The sequence below is a fragment of the Carassius auratus genome, chromosome 12 (assembly GCF_003368295.1).
Source record: "Carassius auratus strain Wakin chromosome 12, ASM336829v1, whole genome shotgun sequence".
In the NCBI taxonomy this organism is placed as follows: domain Eukaryota; kingdom Metazoa; phylum Chordata; class Actinopteri; order Cypriniformes; family Cyprinidae; genus Carassius; species Carassius auratus.
Window position 1 is genome coordinate 16,957,242 of NC_039254.1, and position 21,266 is coordinate 16,978,507.

The 21,266-nt window shown below is 37.5% G+C and overlaps 1 protein-coding gene across 2 annotated transcripts in view; it reads right to left on the reverse strand.

Annotated features, from left to right (window-relative positions):
* LOC113111995 (integrin alpha-M-like) overlaps positions 1-21,266 on the reverse strand; it is a 37,759-nt gene that overhangs the window by 11,359 nt on the left and 5,134 nt on the right. The window contains exons 2-16 of one of the 2 annotated variants that reach the window (XM_026277321.1): positions 14,224-14,326; positions 13,683-13,808; positions 12,792-12,897; positions 12,173-12,276; positions 11,990-12,060; positions 3,802-3,913; positions 3,555-3,685; positions 3,318-3,463; positions 2,991-3,144; positions 2,442-2,592; positions 2,180-2,253; positions 1,184-1,301; positions 961-1,100; positions 703-849; positions 391-594 (exon numbers count right to left, since the gene is read on the reverse strand). In XM_026277321.1, coding sequence (XP_026133106.1) covers positions 391-594; positions 703-849; positions 961-1,100; positions 1,184-1,301; positions 2,180-2,253; positions 2,442-2,592; positions 2,991-3,144; positions 3,318-3,463; positions 3,555-3,685; positions 3,802-3,913; positions 11,990-12,060; positions 12,173-12,276; positions 12,792-12,897; positions 13,683-13,722 — 1,698 coding nt within the window. In that variant the 5' untranslated portion in view covers positions 13,723-13,808; positions 14,224-14,326. The remainder of the gene's footprint in view (positions 1-390; positions 595-702; positions 850-960; positions 1,101-1,183; positions 1,302-2,179; positions 2,254-2,441; positions 2,593-2,990; positions 3,145-3,317; positions 3,464-3,554; positions 3,686-3,801; positions 3,914-11,989; positions 12,061-12,172; positions 12,277-12,791; positions 12,898-13,682; positions 13,809-14,223; positions 14,327-21,266) is intronic. The other variant, XM_026277323.1, reaches the window with a different exon arrangement.

Consider the following 21,266-nt stretch of genomic DNA (forward strand, 5'->3'; position numbering starts at 1 on the left):
GATTTCAGCATGGAGGTATAACAGAAAAACATTTACAGTTAAGACAGATATTTTTGTTGGAGTGTTTTGACAATAAATACTTGGATTGTTGCTCTGTTATTAATGATAAAATTATTTCCAGTACATTAAAGAAAATTATTTGTTTGAATAGTTTTAACAGGGTTGAATAATGGTTGTGCATGATGAATTTTAGTCAAATCTGTAATCAGTGTAAAACAATTAGGGAAAATTCTTAATTTTAACATTTTTATTTTGAACATTAAACGTTTAAATATCCAATAGTTCTCACAACAACGAAAAACAGAATGTGTTCCAATCCTACTTGTGCAAAGTACCAAAACAGTGTTAATTTGTCTTTTTTATAATTAACTCTTTTCCCACCCATTGCACCTGTGAATATGTGGGATTTATTTGATATTCTCCACCATTGAAGATGTAGATGCTGCCCTGTCCGTCCTCCTCTAAAGGAGCTCCGATCAGCACATCCATGTAACCATCACCATTCAGATCTGCTGGACTGGCCAGAGAAGAGCCAAACCGACCCCTCTGATCTGTCGTTCCCACCAGCTCCAAACCCGAAAAAAATAAGTAAGACTGTGAAGATAGAGCAGAGAGAGTTAACAAGTAAGCACATAAAATATCTAAACTTAAAGCAGAACTGATTTTCAAAATGTTCTAAAACATTTAATCCCCATCGCTTACCCGGCGACTGAAGGTGTAAACAAACACTTTGCCCTCCCGGTCAGGCTCCATGTATGTTGGTGCCGATACCAACAGGAGGACTGTTCTCGAGAACCTGTTCAAATCCACCACACAAACCTCAGCTCCAAAATATGAGCCAATCTGAGGCTGAGAAAAGAGAAAGGTAAGCTGTATAGCTTAACATGCAGTCTATTTTGAGCTTACTTTAACTTGTTTCTGCCACGTGCCAATATTTTACACAAATATGAGTTTTATAACCTTAGGAGGATCCAGTTCTTTTAAAGTCCTTGGAATATTATCAATTCTTGAAACAGTTACTTGTCCCTTGTGCTTGTGTCTTGGTGCTCCCATGACTGCATACTTTGTTCCAAACACTGTCGCTATTGTTAAGGAATAACCTGCAAATAAAATAGACTTTAAAATATTCTGCTGCATTTGACTGATTAGATTTTGATATAAACAGTCAAAGAAAAGATCTTACCTAAATAACTGTCATGCTCACTTCCAGCTTGAAAGACATTTGACTGATCATTTTGTTTGTACAGCTGATATCCACCCTTCCACTGGAAAGCTCCCACTGCAGTCATCATTATATCTGTCTGAGTGCAGGATATTAGAGAAATGATATGCTGTTTGTGTTACAACCATACATGTTCCGTTTATGGTTTTAACACTTGAAATATCAACCCTTGGTCATTCTAAACAGGATCCTGGTTATCCTGCTTCACACTTTCACACTACTCATTCTTTAACCGGCATTCCCAATTAATCATATGACAATTCACCCTGTAACCTACATTTCTCAACCCCGGGTTTATGTTCTTAATTGCATATTTGTGGTGTCAGTATCATTAAATGGATGAATGCTTCATGTGACTTTTTTTACGTACTGGTACTGGGACATCCTCACATTACTGATCCAAGTTTTCCAGAATGGACTTTTCATATTATAAAGGTAAGAATGTGTTACTTGGGTTTGTTTGTATTTATTTCAAATAATTTACTAGAAAATGATCATTTTATTTAGTAAAGAAAAAATGTAAATCCCATAGCATTTCATTTTTTTTTTAATTTGTTTTTATTTAATTATTTAAACTTATTTAATTATTATTATTTCTGCATAATTCTTAAAAATTAGAAAATAATCAAATTAAGACACAGTTTTTGTTTTTTTCCAGCAGTATTTACTCAGTGCAACTTATAACAATCAAATGAAACATATAACACCTACATGTCAAAAAAATTAATAAATAAGAAAAGAGGATCAATTTTTTTTTTTTTTTGTTTTTTTTTTATTGCCATGTTGGTTCTATTCCTTTTCCAGTAAATACTGATGGTTAAAACAAAAACTGTTTCTGTCTTAATTTCAGCCTGCAAAGCAACACAATGTAAATAATTTCTATACCCACTCTATGTATTCCATATTTTTATTTTCATGTAATGGTTTTTTAAGTTTGGTGTGATGTAATATAATTACATTTGATGTTAATGCTGCACTAAACCCGTCCTGTGCAAACTCCATCCGAGATGAATCACCAGTGGTCTGGGTTCCTAGCCAATAAAGGAAGCAACAACACAGTTAATTAATTGATTTATTATTATTATTATTATTATTATTATTATTATTATTATAATTATAAACAACCCAATACACATGGTACATTAATTCACATAACAGCTGACAACTGTAAAATGTAAACTTTCTGTCAGTCTTTTTTTTTTTTCTTCGACAAACATACCTTCAATGGCAATAATATTCTCTTTGAGTTGCTCACGAATACTTTCCAGCGCGTCAAAGTCAGTTACTTTGAAAACATGCTTATTGGTGGGTAAAGATGCAATAATTGCCAGCTCCGTTGCTGCTTTGTCATTATTAAAAGCATTGCCAACCTAAGAAAAGTAGGGATAACGCTTCATAAATATAATGTTTATAACTTCTGGCATCATTTATTCAACCTCATGTCATTCCAAATATGTATAATTTTCCCCCCTACTGAACACAAAATAAGATATTTTGAAGAATGTTGAATTTGTTTTTGTCAAAAAATGAAGGTCCAGTGGGTCCAACACAACACTGGTTTCCAGTGACTTTTATCTTATGGAAATAAATAAATCAATAAAAAACCTTTAGAAGAAAGTGAGTAATTCAGGTTTGTAACGACATAGGGTGTGGTTAAATGGTGACAGATTTTCCATTTACACAGCAATCAAAAAAAAAAAAAAAAAAAAAAAAACTTCAAACCTTTTCCAAGACAAACACATAAGAGAGGGCAGCATATCTATCTTACCCCAATAGCATATCGTTTTATATCTTTTTCTTGTGCTTTTTGAACAGCTTTTTTCAAGAAATCATTTGATTCAGTTGATTCACCATCTGTGATAACAACCAGAATTTTGCTGGCTGATGGTCTTGCACCTCCCTGACTAACAAATAGCTCCTTCCTGTTGATGGAGAATAGTACAGAATAATGATGCAACTGTGAAAGTTGTATAACTGTATAATAAATGATAATATTGTTCATGGTCTTACTTTTTCTTTTTACATATCTTTTTTTTAAGTAAAGTAAATTGTGTTTAAATAAAATTTTAATGAAATATCAGGAAACATTTTTTACACAAGTTTTTCTATAGCTGTTGCAGTTTTAGTCCATCCCTTCAGTTGAGGTATCACACTCACTGCATCTTCCCATGCTTTGGCATTTTTTACTTGTTGAAACTCGTGATGAATTTTACAATATGTAGAAAACTGTGCTATGGCAAACTGTAAGACAGATAGATAGATTTAGTTCCTCTTGGTAAAATTGGTGATAGAATCATAATCTAGAACATAATAAATTCATTGATAGTCCTACCTGTGTATCATGGTCTATAAAACTTTTGATCATTTCTATAACAAAAACCTTCATCTTATTAAAATCCACATCATCTACACTTCCAGATCCATCCATTAAAAAGGCGATATCAATTTTGGATGTTGGGCATTCTGAGGTTGGAGAAAAAAAATCTGCATCATGTTTCCTTCAATCTGAAGCTCCTCGGCAGTGATAATCATGTCATATACAGTATGAATATTGATTTGTCAAAACCCCATACAAATACCTCTCAGAGTCCTTGGCACAGATTTGCTTACAACATTGCCTGAACTGATTTTAAAGCACATGCCGTTGTAAGTGGTTACATCACAGTTCTTAGGTATGGTTGGACCACAAACCTGAAAGAAATTAAGATGTTATTATTTCCAATATGACTAACTCTGGAAACTAGTGTAAAATTGGAGGTGCAAATGTTATATTATTTTGACCATCTTTATGATTGTCTATGATTGTTGCAGGTTTATATCCAACAATGAATCAAATAATACAAATACTAACCATAATCATGCTGATGTCCTATGGTGTACTTTTTCACATTAATACCATAGACAGTAAAAGAAATGGACACAGATACCCCATTGGAACTCAATTGAGACAAGTGAAGCCCATTTTTAGCAATTTTTAGCACTTCCGTTTCTGACGCTGAGACCCAAACTAAGCTTGATGACGTCAGCAACCTGTCTGACAGATGTAAATCTTCTAGTAGCTGTGCGTGCAAACTGCCATCGTTAATCTTGCAGAGACGGCGAGCTTGAGCGGGGAGTTCTTTGGCGTGAGTGAGCAGGAGTAAGTATTCTGATTAATTATTTTGTATAGTATTTTAAAATGTAAAGCCAGTACACCATATTAAGTTAATTGCCTGCGAGCTTCTCCTCCTGTCTGTACGGCAATTTATCTACTGTGCGACAATGAGTCGAGTGATTATGATGCAATCGTTAGCCTATTTTTACAAAAACTATTTCTACAGGGCCATAATGTAACATAGAAGGTAATGGAGCCCTTTATACATTGTCGTGTATCTTTAGAAATAAATAATGGACAAATGGAGTCTTTAAACGCCTCAGATGTAAAGTTATTCGAAAATGAATGGGAGGTCAATGGGATGCTAACGCAAGTGAAGTTCTGCTACAAGATGACTTCAACTTCCGGTCGACTTCCTTGCCACCTGATTAGTACATGCACCCACTCAGGGGCGTAGATTACGTGGGGGACACGTCCCCCCCACTTTTAATATCATGGAAAATCGTCCCCCGCACTTTTTCAGTCAGATGTGTCTGCATATATGTTTTCAAAAGCTGGTGTGAATAAATATAGATTTAAACTCAAAGAGACAGGATAGTCTGCGCATGACCTGATATTTTATTCGGACCCAGAAGCGCTAAACACTCGTGCAGTGTGTGTTTCATTTATTCTCGAAGCCGGAGCGCGCTCTCGAGCAGAAAATCATATCAGGAAACTCCTAATATGGGCAACAGCGTCCAGCTATCGCTGTATGAAAACAGTTGTTTTGACACAAGAACTGAAACTTTTGGAAACACGAGGACATTAATATAGGATTGCGACAATATATGGTTTTTCAAGTCATCTCAAGCAGGTGATAAATACAGTATATCAACAAAACAAGTGCTAATTGACATAGATTTATTACAGTATAGAAACTATACTGCCTTATTATGTGATAAATAAGTGTTTGTAGTATATAAAAAAATATATATATTATTTGTTATTGTCAAGCAATTATAGATTTCTAAGCAAATTAAAAGCTAGAAATTAGAGAATAATTAATTTTTTTTTTTTTTTTTTTCAAATATAATTAATTAGTTCAACGAACCGTTCAGTACATAATGCGTACCGCGTACCGAACCGAAAGCCTCATACCGAACGGTTCAATATGAATACGCGTATCGTTACACCCCTAATAAATATATATATATTCTGTCCCGCTCACTTCTGAAAAGATGGCTACACCCCTGCACACACTCTTTTCTTGGTTACACTTTAACACATTCTGTTGACTGTAAGTAACGTTGCACCTACATATCTACTAGCTCTCAACAGAGTGTTGGTAGAGTTACTAGTATAGGCTGGTAGGGTTAGGGTTAGAAATGTATAAATACTCTATTGAGAGTTAGATATGAAGGTGCAATGTTACTTATTGTCAACAGAATGTTCAACAGGATCATTAAAATAAAGTGTTACCCTTTCTTTCATGCTTTTGCAGTACAAATGTGGTGTATGCAAATTTCCAATGTTGTTTTATTTATCTTATTTTTCATATTCATGTATACAGCATATTCAATATGAGTTATTCTTTATGATTCTTTTATATATTCTGCTAAGACTCTAAGAGAGCAATGTAAAATCTAAGTATAACAATCTTCAGAAGTCAAAAGACAAAGGCCTTTGGAGCATTTGATGCAATAGATAAAGAAGAGGCTGTGGTTTTACACCTAGATAGCAATCCTTAAATATCACTTTGCTGCTACGCTGCTAAGATCTGCTGTATCTAAAGATGTATCTGATCTTATCTGTTGCATTTCCCTGTCATGTTAATGTGACCCAGAATTGACTTCAATCTAATTCAAGTGATGGAAAATATTTGTTCTGTAGACGGTAGACGTCTGACATCTTGTGTATATATAGGTCCAACTGGCTTTTAAAAAAAGCTTCTTCTTTTCTCTCACTCTCGTCACATCATGCTCCAAAGGCCTTTGTCTTTTGACCTCTGAGGATTATTATACTTCGATTTCAGATTAGTCTCTTAGAGTTTTAGCAGAATATATTCAGTTTGGATTTTGTATTAATTTAGTAAAATCCCTAAAATCCTGATTTCAATATTTAATTTGTATCATCTGTAATTGTTAGAACTTATGATTTATGAGATTTTGTTTAATAAAATAAAAATAAAAAAAGACTTCACCTGCCTGGATCTCTCCTTGCATCATTAGCAATCAATATTAAATGAATACATCATATATTACATAGTATAATAATACACTCAGATTATGTTAAATATCTATGGAAGTGCATGTAAATTCTATATCCTATCCTATTGCTATATAATTTCCAGTCATTTCTGCTGAGCAAATATTTGTCTTATGTAAAAAAAATAAAAAAAATAAAAATAAAAAAAATTCCATGAACTTAAAAAAACTACTTTTAAAGAGTATCAATGGCTTCTGGTATGCAACATAGTAAGAAAATGTACCTGAGCTTCGCCATGTCATTGCAGTCACAGAGACTATTCCCCTGACCTCAGTGCTTTCTGTAATGGCGGACACCATTTTGAGCGTGTGACCTGTACACTGTCCTCCTAAGACCTCTCCTGTCCACAAGTCTGCTCCTGAGGCCTCCAGAGAAGGTGGCATCCACTGTAGAACCTTCTGAGGTGGTGGTACCCACATTTAAACTTTCTATTTGGCATGTTACAGACAAGGAGGCTGCTTCTGAACTCTCTGTCTGTCCTGCCAAGGCCATGGAGGCCATTCATGAACTCATACGCTGTTTATGAACATTCTGCCTGCCATGTTGCGGCAGGGCCGGCGCTCACGCACATCACGCACTGCGCGTAGGGCACCAAGTGCTTGGGGGGGGCACCAAAAAATCTGGGTCGTGAAAAAAATCATCACAAAAGGCTACTAGTATAAATAACAAATAAAATATTTCTAAAAGCATGTTAATATACAAAAGCAATACAAAAGTAATATAGGCCTAGACCAAATTAGTCGAGAAAAAGGTGAATCTCTGTGCCAGTCTCCCTCTGGTGCCCCCCCCCCCCCTTCCCCACCTCCCAGTGGTCTGTTCGATTATGCCTCAATCAATGTCAAATTTGGCAGACACCGACCTCAGACATGGCCTCGAAAAGGCACCAAGAGTTGGGGGCGAAAAAAAATAAAAATAAAAAAAGAGACAGCGGGATGATGCTCGTGCGTCGCTTGCAGGTAAGACAATGTTTTAAATAAAAATTTTAGTTTTAAAAGAACGGCGTTAGGTAACGACGTTATTTTTTCAGTAATGCGGTGATCTAACTAATTACTTTTCCCGTAGTTACAACACCGTTAACGTTACTGAACGTTAAATGCGGTGCGTTACTATGCATTGATTTAATAAACTATACAATCCTAACACACCCCTGGCTCATACATGGAGAGAGCAGGTGGGTTAATGACGAGATAAGCGGTTGTGATTGGCTAAGGCAGAGTCATGTGTTTCATGGTAGCCAATCAGAGCCAGTGTTTTTACACACATGCCGGCACACCGGCTGCGCCAGCGGCGCCAAACACACACACACACACACACACACGCAACAGCTACACAGAGATTCGCAGCAGCAGCAGAAATGGCGAGTCAGGAGCAATCCGATGAAAAGTTGGCATTTTCAAGGTAGATATATAAGCACTACTTCAAATTCATTGTGGTCAAAGGCAAGAACGTGCATGTAATGTGTATATGTAATGTGTGACACACGCATCTACAAAGCTAGTGGCCCAAAACACTTTTCTTACAAAGATAATCTTTGAAGTGCATGATAAAACTCTTGCTGTCTGTTGACGTGCAATAAATATTGAAAGTTATGTACCTGTCTGTTCTACTCATTTCAACTGACTTGTGAAAACTGCAAAAAAAAAAAAAAAAAAAAAAAAAGTACAAATTCTCTGACATGTAGCAACTTTTTTTTTTCTCTTTTTTTTTTTTTTACAGTAACGCAAATAGTTACTTTCCCTGGTAACGAGTTACTTTATAGAGTAATTCAGTTACTTTTTGGAACAAGTAGTGAGCAACTATAACTAATTACTTTTTTAAAGTAACGTTCCCAAAACTGCTGATAGCTGATTTTGCAGCTAGGAAATGTAGGCGTGTGCCTCTGACAACTGATGGTAGTGAAAATGTTTAATATATTTCTATAGAATAGCAGAATGGTCTCTTTATAGAGATGTAGTCCCTCTGTTGAGTAATTTCTACTGTGCAGTTATGCATGGTTATTTGCAGTTTAAAATGTGCACTTTAAAATTCATACTTCATACACTTATACTGTTATTTGCACTAAACTTTTTTTGCACTTTTAACTTTGTGTTTACATTAGGACTGTCAAAAATAGCGCGTTAACGACGTTAATTAGTTGTTTGTCGTTAATTACGTCAAATTTTTTAACGCATTTCACCCATGCGCAGTGTGACAAATTATTCAGGTCAGGAAAAGTCTCGTCGATCTCTGAATTCTCAAGATAGTAAAAAACAGCGGCGAGCGCCGCGACGAAAACACCGAAGAAGCTTAAGGTTTTACCCCAGTTACTCTCAAATACATTCATGCTAAGCTCGATAAACAGAGACGACTTTGGTAGTTGATACGCTGGAGCTTCTTCCTGTTATAGCGTCCTGTGTTTCACACTGCGCATGCGCAGAACGCCTACATGCAATGCAGTGAAAATTACAGCTGTTTGGAAAAGCATATGCATTTTTACTTGGTTTTACTGGCACTTGAAGCCTTCAGAACGTGAAAATATCGATCCTAAAGTATTATGGCAGAGCAAATGAACACCTCCCAAAAACAAGAGTGCCCAGAGTGCAGAGGGCGCATGTTTGTGTTTCTGAGTTCATGCTTTCGAGTTTCTCTATGCAAAATTTCATAGATATGTGGCTATATATTTAACCACTGGTTCACCTAAAACTCTTACACTATCAGTAGTTAAATGGCATGGTTTGATATAGTGCTCAGGTAAATTTGATCTAAGTAAATGTTAAACTTTTGAAATTCAGAAAAAAAGAACCACATATTGATGAATCAATACATGAAAATTATGTATCTGTGTCCTGTTATTTATCTTTTGGTATGCATTTCAGGAAAAAAAAAAATGGTTAGGATTCAGGTGTAATTGAAAATAGTGATTAATCCTGACTAATCCACTGAAAATTCTGATTAATTTGATTAGTTTACATTGTTCAGTTCCAATTATTCATTTGCAGCAGTTATTTTGGAAGTAAAGAGAACCTAACTAAGAAATTCTGAATGGTAGTTATTTCTTTGGTTGGTGGGTGGGTGGGTGGTTGGTTGGTTGGGGAGGGGGGGCACCGCCAAGCATTTGTGCTTAGGGCACCCAAATGCCTAGCGCCGGCCCTGTGTTGCGGCTATGGTGGCTGCTTACAAACTCTCTGCCTGTTCTGTCACAGACAAGTGGTGTGTCCATGTCTCTACTAGGCCATGTTTTGCTGTTCTGCCGGCTCCACTCAGCCGCCCTACTCTTCCTGCTACGCAATGGCCCCTGTTCTGCCTTACCGCCATGGCTCCCTGCCCTGTCTGCTCCGCCGTGGCTCCACTGACCAGGTCCCCCATGGCTCCACAGTCTGCCACTATTCCACTTACTTTGCTTGAACCCGGACCTCCGTCCCACCCCCTGGTTTCCCCCTGTATGCTCCTTGGGGGGGGGGGTTACTTCCTGTTTGGCAGCCATATAAGCATGGCCATGCCAGATAGAGCTTTCAAAGTATTGTTTTGCTGATGCAGACTCTACCAAGCATTTTCCCTGCCATTGCTACTGACTTGTTTCAATGATTGCCTTGTTTTATTTTTCTTTTTAATTTGGATTACCCATTTGGATTTTGAGTTTTTCACTGTTGCCTTGTGTTTTGTGAAAGTTGCCCTGACCATTGCACGTTTCTGGATTACAGTTCTGTTTTCCCTTGGATATTCCTCTTTGCTGGTGTTCGGACTTTGCCTGTTTTGACCATGCTGTGATTTAATAAAAGCTCACACTTGGATCTACAATGCTTGTCTGAATACTGCCACTACATGTTTCATTTCTGTATATTACAAAATTATATAAAACTCTAGGCTCATAGCATTTATGTAGTTGTAATTTTGCATTGTTAATGCATTAACATTTTGGAAAAGAGCAACTGCTAAATGACTTAATGTAAATGTAAAATGATTAAATGCATTTCAACATCATTAAATTGCCTGTGTGTTCTATTTTTTTGCAGTTGAAAGATTGATGGTGTTGATACTGATTTAATTTGATTGGTAACAGCCCTATATTATAATCTTATTATAATAATTTAAATGATTAATAAAATATAATACAAATAAATAAAATATACAACATTCAATTTAGTAAGGGAGAAAAAAACTGATTTATCTATAGGCAAAAAATTACCTGAAAATCATTTTAAGTAAATTTTAGCATTCATTAACTTTAATCATATAAAATTGAATTTCCAAGCTGAGTGGCTAGTAATTTAGGAAAACCACTAACAACAGTTGCTAGTGAGTAAAAAAGTTAATTTCAAGCCCTGTATATTAAATAAACGTTAAAGTTCCCGTTATTCGTGATTCAATGTTTTAAACTTTAGTTAGTGTGTAATGTTGTTGTTAGAGTATAAATAATATCTGTAAAATTATAAAGCTCAAAGTTCAATGCCAAGCAAGATATTTTATTTAACAGAATTCGCCTACAACAAATGACCAGTTTAGACTACATCCCTCTAGTTCCTGCAGTAATGACGTCACTAAAACTAGCGGTGCTCCGATCACGATCGGCCGATCGTTAATGCGCATCTCGTCAGTAAATTATCTAAATTATCTAATCAGCGGTTAATTCCATCAGGTGCGTGATTTCACATAGAGCAGCTGTTACTACACAGAGCCGTTGTTAACTGAGAAGATGTGCCAAAAAACGCTGAAAATGAAGTGGATTTGCGCATCTTCTCTATTAACAACGGCTCTGTGTAGTAACAGGTGCTCTATGTGAAATCACGCACCTGCTGGAATTATCCGCTGATTAGAAAACCGGCTTTACTCACCAGATGCGCATAACGATCGGCCGATCGTGATCGGAGCACCCCTAACTTAAACCGTTTTTTGACTAACCTCCGCCAACAGGAATACACAAAAAAGGGGGCATGGTCTTGTTGCGCTCCGATGGAGAAGAGGAAAGGGCGCCTTTGTAGAGTGTGTTTGTCGCCATGTCGTCGAAACGCTGTTATTTTCATCTCGGAGTCCAATCAACTTTGTTTGGGCTTCCCAGGGACGCTGTACTTGGAGATTAATTGTTACAATTTATGTTTAACTCGGTTCCCAAAAATGATAATAGACGTGTAAAACTATGTGCAGCACATTTTGCTGAGGACAGCTTGCTGAGGACAACTTCCTCAATCTCAATCAGTTTCGCTGATTCGCCGGATTCGCACAAAGATTATTCTTGAAAGATGGAGCAGTTCCCTCTTTGTCTGGAGAAGGCATTGTTTATAGACCACAACCAGTAAGTGTATTTTATTATTTAAGTTGGTGCGTTTAACAGTTCCTGTAACTTATTACACAAAGGGCAATGCTGTTTAACTTTGTTAACTAGATGGTAGGGCTGTGCAAAAAAAAAAAAAAATCAAACTCAATTTCTGGAACAAGAGTTATATGAAACTTACCACTGCTCTCGAAGACTGAGGATCTAGAGACATTGAAAGTCCAAGGGACATGTTGACAGCTTCATCCGGGACTTTTTTTGAATAAAAAGAATATTTTCTATCACAAATGATAAAAGTATTATCGTATTTTTACATATTTGAAAGCATTATACCAAAACAAACAAACAAAAAAAAAACAATTACCAGCAATGGCCAGTGTCACGCACTTTCCTGTGGTGACAGAACAGTCATAAATTTTTCCTCTTCGAGTTTGACTGTGTTGTATTAAAGGATCACTCACAAGCAGACTATGGAAGGAGACAGAAAGAATATAAAGAGAGATAAATCTGTGGCATTCTTGGCTGGGTTACACTGGTTGAGTATGAAGCAACAAATGAAAAAATAAAAAGGTGTGGACACCAGCATGGTTTCCGTTAGTGTTGTGAAATATTTTTATATTGGTCTACTGAAAATCACAGAAAGCAGAAATGAAAACTACAGTCAAAAGTTCATCTTCTGTGGCTCTGTTTTATTTTAATTTAGTAACTGACAAAGGAAAATGTCTAGCTTGCCCAGCATTACAGTGACAACACTAGCTAGCTGTACAGTAGACATGTAATGGCTTTGCAGTGCCTTCTGACTAAAAATGAAAAACAGAAACAAAATTTCAGATTTAGAAAGTTTAGCTTGGTACTTGAGTAATTCATTAATTTGTTATACACATTAGGGCTTTTGATTAGTGGTCTTGGATTCAGATCTTCTGCTGTTTTCAGCAGTTCATTTGCTTGTTTTGAGTGATCTGTGGTAATGCATGTGAGCTCACCTTGCACCTTTCTGTATCACTTTATAGCCAAAGCCAGTGTTTTCATTGCTTGTGAAGGTCTTCCAGGTCACAGGATCAATGTTGAAGGCCATTAATGAATGGCATACTAACATGTAAAAGAAAGGAAATTAAAAGTCTTTAAATGAATCATTAAACTAAGTACCTTGCTCTGTAAAAAAAAAAAAAAATATATATATATATATATATATATATATATATATATATATATATATATATACACACACACACACACACACACACACATATATATATATATATGAAACGCCAATCAATGACTATGCAAACTGCATATACAAAGCAGTTCATTTAATGGCCTTGTTTCACAAACCCGGATTAGGCCATGCTTCAGTTAGGACATTTAAATGTCATTTATAAACAAACATCAACAAAACATCACTGATGTGCCACAAAATAACTGCACTGACAAATGTTTAAGGTATGTCAGTGCAGGTTTCTTTCAGTTAAAGCAGCTCAGACATGAATAAATTGTCTTAGTAAGATTATATTTAAATACCTTTTTTATTGTCAAAGCTCTGTAGTTTTAAAATACAATGCAATGCAATGCAATAATAAAGGAGAGATGAACAAGCATTCTTAAAATACATTTTAAAATAAGTTTTACACATTTTTGCTCTGAGTACTGTTTCAGTCCATGTTTAATTTATAAAAATCAGTAAAGATTTCATGGCAAAAAAAAAAGTATAAACTATCAACAGACAAGAGAAAGCATTGGAGGTCACAATCTATTCAGCTCACAGCAAGTATACAAGTGAAGAAAATGTTATTGTATCTGATTACTATCTTTATGACATTAGGCAATTTTAGTATAGCTTATGCCACATATTTAATTACACATAAATTTGATCTTACCATAAAACAAATACAAAGGCAACTGGAAATTCCACTCCATTTCTGCATCAAGGTACAAACAGAGGTGAAAAGTGGACAAAAGAAATGTGTTGAGTCGCAAATTTGAGTGAAGAATCTTAGGTGGGTCTGAAAAAAATCAAACGGAGAGTGATGCATCTGACTAAAGAGGAACTACCACAGAGGAAACAAGATTCTACCAACAGAACCTATTTTACTTTTTTTTTTCTTTGTATCCATTACTGTGACTAAACATAAATGGAATTTTCTGCATTTCCAAAGTACTGCTTTGTGTATCTTGAAGTCAAATTCAACAGCAATTATTCTGACATAAAAGGTGAAGTGAAAGTGACGTGACATACAGCCAAGTATGGTACCCCTACTCAGAATCCGTGCTATGCATTTAACCCATCCAAAGTGCACACACACAGCAGTGAACACACACAAACCGTGAACACACATCCGGAGCAGTGTGCAGCCATTTATGCTGCAGCACTCAGGCAGCAGTTGGGGGTTCGATGAAAGAGAAATGAGAAATCCATACCTTTATTCTTTCACAGTTGGATTTCTGTAATTCGTTGTATTCTGGTATCACTACCACATCTTTGTCTCCACTATAATCAGTACAAAATGCTGTGATGAGGTTACTGAAAAGGTAAAGAAATATGAATCAATTACTCCTGTGTTAGTTTCTTTAAATTGGCTCCCGGTCCATTTTACAATTAAATATAAAATTGTATTGTTCATGTTCAAATCTTTAAACAACCAGGCCCGTCGTATTTGGCAAACCTTTTAATCCCATATAATCCTCCTAGAACACAATGATAAGAGAATCAAAAATTACTTGTACCTAGAACAAATCGCCTATATAAAGGTGATCAAGCCTTTGCTGTGATTGGGCCAAAACTTTGGAATGAGTTGCCCCTGCCGACCAGGTCTGCCAAATAACTGTCAATTAGGGTTGAGTGGTAATACGGTAATATGGGATACTGCGGGATCTAAAAATAGCAAAGGTATCAGTTTCAATACCGTCATACCGTCAATAATAAAACTAAAAACTAAAAAAAACAATGCACTTATATAGAAGACAAGGATTAAATATTAAATATAATTTATTTAATGCCTAAAAATGCGTATGCATGGTTGTCATCCTGTGACAACATGTCGAGAAAGAGAGAAAGGGGGAAAGATGGTGAGTTGACTTCTGCAGTTTGCCAGCATTTCGGGTTTTGACGAACGAGAAGGGAGAGGTGGTAAATGTGCCTTCACGAAAAAAGATGACTCTGGGAATATGCAGCAAAAAAAAAAAAAAAGCAGATGCAATGGCAGGACCTTTCGGCATTGGCAATGTAGAGGACAGCCTACTGTTTGGAGCCAGTTACTCAAGGAGACGAGGACCCACTTCATTCATGATTCAACTCATTATCTTATTAGTAGAGACTGCAAGAACTAAATTGGGTGTGTCAGATATGGGAGACATACAAAATGTGCAGGACAGGCAGTCCTCCAGGATAGGTTTGAAAACCACTACACTACAATATAGGGAACATATTCTCTAGTATCTACAACTTTTGCATTAATTAACTACTAATGTACTGGTTATTAAAATTTGATAAGGTAGATTTTGTAGCTGTAATGATACAATCTCCATATTCATCTGGAAGAAGGAGGCGGGAACCGGCGCACAATCAAAATGAAACTTTAATAATCACAAATATAAACACAAAACAGCGCACCAGCCCCTCACGGACGACTGGTGCGCTCAAATAAAAAGCAAAACATAACTAAGACCCAGGCCTGGTCCTCTCTCGTCCTTCACGGTCGTCACTCCAGTTTTATATCCTTCCATCTCCTACTTGGGACTCGAGACCGGCGGTGGGGCGCAGGTGTAGCTGATTTCCCAATCATCCCGCCGGCCTCACTCCTTGTTCCCACGTCCCTCGGCCCTGCCCCACTCGCCACAGTAGCATTTAAATTTAAGTATTGGGTAGGATTTAGGGATGTAGAATAAGGTCATGCAAATTAATATCAAGGCATTAATATGCGCTTCAATGAACAATCAATATGCTTGTAATATGCAAGCTAATAAGTAATTCTTTAAATGTAAGGGCTGAACTCTAAAATAAAATGTTACCAAGAAAGTAGAAACAGATTAACATTACAGTAGTCTCACATAGCCAGACCTCCAGACTGATGGCTGAATGTCTGGAATTCATGGCAGCTTTCATTGGTCAAGGCCTGCCCATGAGGCCGTTTGACCGACATCTCAACCAATCACAGTTCGTTATATTCCGCGGCACATTTCAGGGTGTGGAAATGTCCCCACAATAATAGACTGCTGTGTTAAACTCTCAAATGTTATTAGATTATATGTGACAAACTTTAAATATTTCACATACTTTTGAAACTCCAGCATTTAGTTGATCCTGATAAGCACTCATCGTCACAGTTGTAAACATGATGGCTTTCTTCTTTCATGAGGGGGTTTGGCACTGGGGTATCTTTGTAGGCAGAATGTTAAAGAGCGCGACACACGTCTCCTGGAAATCCTGTAGAATTCAACCAATCCAATGACGACTTCAACACTCCTGAAGTGTTTCCACTTTTGTGTCCCACTGCATCAGACGTTTAGGCTATGGTCCGTGGGTCCCGTATATATATATATATATATATATATATATATATATAATTAAATAACAAAAAATAAATATTAAACTGTTACTATGCTTCCACTATTTGAGCTCACTGATTGCTTTAAGAATAAACCACCAATTTATCTTAGATATTTTTGCAGCATATGCTACAGAACAGCAGATGCGCCAGGCGGTGCCAGCCTGAGTTATTTTCTGTTCATTACCAGTTCATTCAATAAAGACAGTTAACAATCTAGCTTCTAAATACTAAGTTATTAACCCAACAATAGATACGTAAATATGTAAACTGAAAAAGCCATAAAAAAAAAATGTACAGGTAGTTATTGTGGAACAAAGAGTTCTGCTAACTTTGTTGTTTGGGCCACGCACTGAACCAGCAAGTAAAACATTCTCCAGCACCTCTGTATACAATTCCGCCATGTTTGAATGGGAAAACTCTGTACTCATTTAGTTCTGTCAAATAAGATGATTCCGACCACGATAATTGTACAGTACGCCAATTTCTTCAACAACCATTAGTACTACTCTTCTTCTTTGGTGTTTTATTGGCAGTTTGCAAACCAGCTCATAGGTGCATTACCATCACCAACTGGACTGGAGTGTGAATCAAGATTTATGCAATATATATGTTGAAGGTACAATTTGTAAGATATTTGCAGTAAAATATCCAAAAACCACTTGGCTAGTGTTATATATTTTGTCCAGATGATTACTAACAATATATCTAATGTTTTCAACTACTTGTAAATCATGAGAAAATTCCCATTTTAAACGGTGACACGGGGCAGTTCAGTCGCCTGTCCATGATGTTAGTTACTATTTGTTACTGTCTTTACTGATGTAGAAACCACATGACAATAGTGTCGTGGACGAATGCGGAAGTAGCTTTGCGAAAAACTTCAACTTTGCTCGGAGGTATGCTCACTCTAGCATCTGCTTCTGGAGGGCATTGAAAAGGAAAAAAAAGGTAAGAAGTAGCAGGAGGAAAATCGAAGATGTGAGTGCTAGTGTTGGGTAATGAAACCCGATGCTATGTAACCAGTTTAAACTGAAGCAAATAAGAATGCAGATTTCGATGCCTCTTAAATGACTGAGCGATCGATTGAAATATCTGTCCTGGTTCTACAAAAATCTATGCAAGAATGGGCGTCACTAGGCTTTTTAGCGGGGCTATAGCATGATTGCCTCAGAGTCAGTTGCCTTGACGGATTAGAACAGACAGGTGTTAATACATAACTTTCAATATTTATTGCACGTCAACAAACAGCAAGAGTTTTATCCTGCACTTCAAGTATTATCTTTGTAAATAAAGTAAACTGTTACACCATATAAAGTGCATTTAACTCAAACTAATTTGCAAATTAAATCAAAATCTCTCAACCTGAGACAACTGGTCAAGCAAACAACCTGTACTTCCAAGTGTTTTGTTCACAACAAAAGTAAACTTTTAAAACAAAAACAAAAAAAAAGTGTGTTTAGCTCTGTAGTCTTATTCTCAATTAAATAAATCAAACTCCCAATGTCAGACAACTGGTCTGGTAGACATTCTGTACTTCAAGTATTTTCTTCAAAAGTAAACAGTTAAATAATATAAAATGTGTTTGCAGTAACTGTAGCAAATTAAATATATCAAACTCTAACAACCGGAGATAAATAGTCTGGAAGACATAGGCTGCTGTATTTCTTTATCTTCATTAAAAAGGCCTAACCATCCTACCCTTCAAACCACTGATTGTATCTAAGAAGCAGCAGCATTTGTCCACATCAGAGCATGAAATAAGAATTTCTGTGTGCGATGCACATCTGTGGTGGCAAAGTCACAACATCCTCTTCCACATACAAGTCTTGTAATGCATCATCAAGGTCGACAAAAGTCACTCCTCCCCAGAGTCATCACCCTGAATGGGCTGGTAAACTTTAAAGGCTTCACAAAATTGGAAACCATTGTCTGTGACAGTAGCGGTGTTAGAAATAAAGGATTAGTGGATATGGTCCAGTTCAGTCGCAATGCTGTCATACGTATGACGGCCCATGAAACGTCTGCAGGCCAAGGTTGCTTTCTTTCGCTCTAGGCAGTTTGGATCTAACCAGTGGGCAGTTACGCCGAGGTAACTGTGGTTGTGCGCAGTCCAAATATCTGAAGTTGTGGACAAAAACTCCAACTCTTCAAAACTCTTTTTAAGCTCTGTGTCATTTTGGTATACTCTGCATCTAGGTATTTAGCAAATTTCTTTGAGCATGGCGTACAGACCCCTGCTTTCCGAGGTATTTTAGCAATAATGGCTCGGAATGAATCATCCTCCATCGCCGATAATGGCAACATACTTTTAACAACACACCTGCCTATCATACGGTTGACTTCAGCCTGTGTCATCTGTTTTTGTTGTAAGGCAGAAAGATGTAGCTTTTGCTGCTTTGGGGACTGCTTTGGATGCTACAAATCCTTCTTTGCTAGTGGATGTTGAGCTATCATCTGTGGTGGAGGTATCAGTGTATCAACGGGTAGATACTGATCATACGTCACAGATTTGCCTTGACGGCGACTCACCAATGGGGCGGCTCACTTCAGGACTCAGGCAGGGAGTATACAGGGAAGGATGCCTCTCTGTCAAGGATACTTGCGTCGATACGCAGTTAAACAATGGTTTAAAAAAACTTACTCCACTAGCAATGCTGCATTCTTCCAGGACTCCGACGGTGAGTAGACAGGTAAGGATCCTTCGCAATACAGAATACTTTCATCAGGGCACAATGGAGAAGAATGATTTAAAAGCTTACTTCTTCAGCGATGCTGCGTACTTCCAGACTCAGACGGTAAGTAGACAGGTAAGGGATTTTCTCCACAGCAATATTTTCCTTCCAGCTCAGCTGTATCACTCTGGGATTCCGACGGTGAGTAGGTATCATAACTTGTCACAAGCATATAACCAAGAGTTGAAACCGCTTCTCAGCAAAAGCACACCACAATCGTGTTCACCACAAATCCACAGCAATGAATCAATGTGTAACAATAAGGTAAAAGCACTGCAATTCACTCACACGGTAGGGCTGGTCAGAGGCCTCAATCCATTCGTTACACTCCCGGGATATTCAATCCTCAATTCCTCTTCAACACACTCTGAAACACATAGCTTCCCCAACCGTCAGATTTACATTCACTATATCCTCTTCAAGCTTTTTGAATGTTTGTAAGATGAAATCAATTCACTTATCTTTCTCTCTCCCTTCCCAGCACAGATCCAATCGATAAATCAGTCCAGCAAATTCCCACAAGCGAACTCTGTTCCAGCAGACTTCAATGGGCGGACTTCACCCCAATGAGGCTTCACCACAGCCCAGAACACTCCTAATGCAGACATCTTCAATAGGAAACCTGCACACCCCCATAACTTCCCCGAGCAAGCTTGTGCCCCACTCTGCTCCGGGAAAGAAAACAACTCCCTGAAACTTCTCTGAATAGCCCTTTTAATGCAGTTTCATAACAAGGTTCGGGAGGAGCACGTCAGATACTTAGCCTAATTAACACAGGTGGAGCCACTTAATATAATCAACCTTCACCCCTCCATCCCCATCTCCTCCACTAGAGTTCATTTTACACTTTTACATATACGGGGGAGTACTCTAGGTTCGGGCCATTCCCGAGCTCGGAGCCCCTTCCCTGGACAGCACGCCAAATATGCACTATAATACTTCAGCTAATTATATGTAAGTGTGAACTCGTGAATCTTTAGCTTGTAAAACAGGAAGCCTATGTGATCGCCACTCCTCTCTCTCTTGCACCTGCAGTGCATTCTTTCTGACACTTACAACGGATGTCGACAAAGTCTTCGCTCCTGGACATAATGTACACATCATAATCGCTTATCTCGTTATTAACCCACCTCCTCACTAGCTGTGTGAGCCAGGAGTGCATTCGGATTACACAGTTTATTCAATCAATGCATAGTACCTCACCACATTTAATATCCAGTAATGTTAACGGCATTGTAAAGACAGGAAAAGTAATTAGTTAGATTACCCTGTTACTGAAAAAATAATGTCGTTACCTAACACCGTTCTTTTAAATGGTGTTATTCCAAACACTGCTGATTTGCCAGAGAAAATTGTCACTACCTTCGTCAAGTCAAGTCACCTTTATTTATATAGCGCTTTAAACAAAATACATTGCGACAAAGCAACTGAACAACATTCATTAGGAAAACAGTGTGTCAATAATGCAAAATGATAGTTAAAGGCAGTTCATCATTGAATTCAGTGATGTCATCTTTGTTCAGTTTAAATAGTGTCTGTGCATTTATTTGCAATCAAGTCAACGATATCGCTGTAGATGAAGTGACAGCGGCAAGGAACCGAAACTCCATCGGTGACAGAATGAAGAAAAAAACCTTGGGAGAAACCAGGCTCAGTTGGGGGCCAGTTCTCCTCTGACCAGACGAAACCAGTAGTTCAATTCCAGACTGCAGCAAAGTCAGATTGTGCAGAAGAATCATCTGTTTCCTGTGGTCTTGTCCTGGTGGTCGTCTGAGACAAGGTCTTTACAGGGGATCTGTATCTGGGGCTCTAGTTGTCCTGGTGTCCGCTGTCTTTCAGGGATGTAGAGGTCCTTTCTAGGTGCTGATCCACCATCTGGTCTGGATACGTAATGTATCTGAATGTGATACATTATCATTGAATGTGCGACACAAACACAACAGAAATGCTAGATTTAAATCAGCACACGAAACATCATTCAACATTCAAAACACACTGTTTTGAAGCTCATTCAAAACAGTGTGTTTTGAATGTTGAATGATGTTTCGTGGTGTGATGAGGAAGTACAGACATTCTCTTGTTGATGGCAGAGGAGCGGATATAGCAAGAGCTTGATGGGGCGACACAGAATGTAAAAGTTTTTCAGGAGTTGCGGCAGTAGAGGCGGCACAACAACAATGAA